The 1,983-nt window shown below is 40.8% G+C and overlaps 1 protein-coding gene across 1 annotated transcript; it reads left to right on the top strand.

Annotated features, from left to right (window-relative positions):
• Positions 1-217: 217 nt before the first annotated feature.
• Positions 218-538, top strand: LOC112505135. Its single transcript, XM_025109082.1, has one exon. It carries the CDS (start codon positions 218-220, stop codon positions 536-538), a length of 321 nt encoding a protein of 106 aa, XP_024964850.1.
• Positions 539-1,983: the final 1,445 nt, after the last annotated feature.

The following is a 1,983-nucleotide window of genomic DNA, read 5'->3' as shown; positions in this document are numbered from 1 at the left end:
CAAGTGTAGATCCCCATTGTGTTGGTCAGAAATTGGTGATAAACAGCTAACTGGACCCGATGTTATCCAAGAAACCACCGATAAGGTCGTAGTAATCAAAGACCGACTCAAGGCTGCTAGGGATCGACAAAAAAACTATGCCGACAACCGGAGGAAACCTTTAGAATTTCAGAAGGGTGATAAAGTTTTTCTAAAGGTCTCGCCTTGGAAGGGAGTTATGCGTTTTGGAAAGAAAGGCAAGTTGAGCCCTCGCTATATTCGTCCTTTCGAAATAATAGAAAGAATTGGACCAGTGGCATATAAGCTAAATCTGCCCCTAGAATTAAGCGCTATCCACGACACATTCCACGTATCAAATCTCAAGAGATGCCTATCAGATGAAACCCAGGTTTTACCCCAGGAAGACTTGCAAGTTTTTGATCGACTGCATTTTGTTGAAAAACCCTCGGAGATCTTGGATAGAAAAGTTAAGCAGTTGAGACGTAGTAGAATACCCATCGTGAAGGTTCATTGGAATTCCAAGAATGGACCGGAGTAAACGTGGGAAAGGGAAGACTTCATGAAGAACAAGTATCCCCACCTTTTCTCAAGCCAACCATGAATTGAAGCGCAGACGATTAAATTTCGGGGCAAAATTTTTCTGGGATGGGGAGACTGTAACAACTCTACACTTTTGGATTTCCAGGTTAGAACCTTATTACGGGATCTTTATTTGAAAACTAAGTCTTTTAGGGTTAGCCTTATCCAGAATAGGATCCTGAAGAGGTCATCTAAAAGACCAGAGGATAGAACAACCAAAGGCTCTGGTCTGTACTAACACAGAGGCTCTGGTGACAGCTACAGAGACTCTGGTGTCTCTTCACAGAGACTATGGTGTCTCTTCATAGATGCTCTAGTGTCTCTTCACAGAGACTCTGGTGTCTCTTCATAGATGCTCTGGTGTCTTTTCACAGAGGCTCTGGTTCTTCTTACAGAGGCGCTGGTCGCCCATACTTGATCGATTCAGCACAGCAGCTGGTCTTTTTCCAGACTTGGACGTTTTGGCACAACATCACTTTCAGGAGTCCAATCCTTAGCCCCGATAGCTTAATAAAACTTTTTAAGAACATCATTAGCATTAAATGAATGCTAACAGATCGTCTTATTTACCTTCTAAAGATTAGTTTTAGATCATATTCAGGCGGGTAGTTGACCAAGTTGGTTCATGCAAATGCCAATCAAACTCGAAACGTTTCACATAAATAAAGTTGATATTTTAGTCTCGTTCCTTTAAAATTTTAAAGTTTTCCCAAAAGTCTCAATTCCCTTTTTTTAGTTGCCAACTATTTTAAAAGAGTGGCGATTCAAAGGTCCTTGTAAAACCGTTTTGGCTATTTTAGATTTTTGGGACTTAGCTTAGGGAAGTAAAAGCCCCTTGGGTTTGGGCCTTAAGAGGCCATCCCACTGCTCCTCTAAAAGCCCCAAATAAATACCCCCATCTCTTTTGAAAACTCTTCATTCTTCAAAAGTTCCAACCTTTTTCGTTCTCCCTCTCTAAATTTCATCACCTTCTAGCCGAATTCTTCCCCCTGCAAGTTTAGAAATTCCGCCGCATTCGGGTCAGTGCTCAAATTCCTATTCTCTCTTCCTACTCAACTCAAGTTTCGGGATTTAAAGATGGTGAGATTATCCATCGAAGACTTACATGTGTCTTCATCAGATGATAATCTGTGACCCAAGGATCTTTTAATCCCAAAGAGAAGAAGAGAGTTCTCGCATATAAGGACCGATTGCACATTCGGGTGATTTGGGTCTTGCATGCATCTCTAAATCAATTCTCTCATTTTGTAGCTTACTGGAACCAAAATTCTCATTGTTTTATTTTCTTTTCTGGAATTTATTTAAGAGATGAGGATTTTGGTGTTAAAAGTCTCGATTCTTGAAAATATTGAGTTCGAAACCGTCCCCATTTTTTTTTTGCTGCCATTCTTGGGCATGCAACCG

This window comes from Cynara cardunculus, unplaced genomic scaffold, assembly GCF_001531365.2.
Source record: "Cynara cardunculus var. scolymus isolate 2C unplaced genomic scaffold, CcrdV1 Un_Scaffold_8616, whole genome shotgun sequence".
In the NCBI taxonomy this organism is placed as follows: Eukaryota; Viridiplantae; Streptophyta; class Magnoliopsida; order Asterales; family Asteraceae; genus Cynara; species Cynara cardunculus.
The sequence above is the reverse complement of the archived record's forward strand: the minus strand, read 5'-3'. Positions and strand labels throughout refer to the sequence as shown.

What these genes read in the sequence shown, in the direction of transcription:
- LOC112505135 (XM_025109082.1), top strand. Translation starts at nt 218, where the DNA reads ATGCGTTTTGGAAAGAAAGGCAAGTTGAGCCCTCGCTATATTCGTCCT.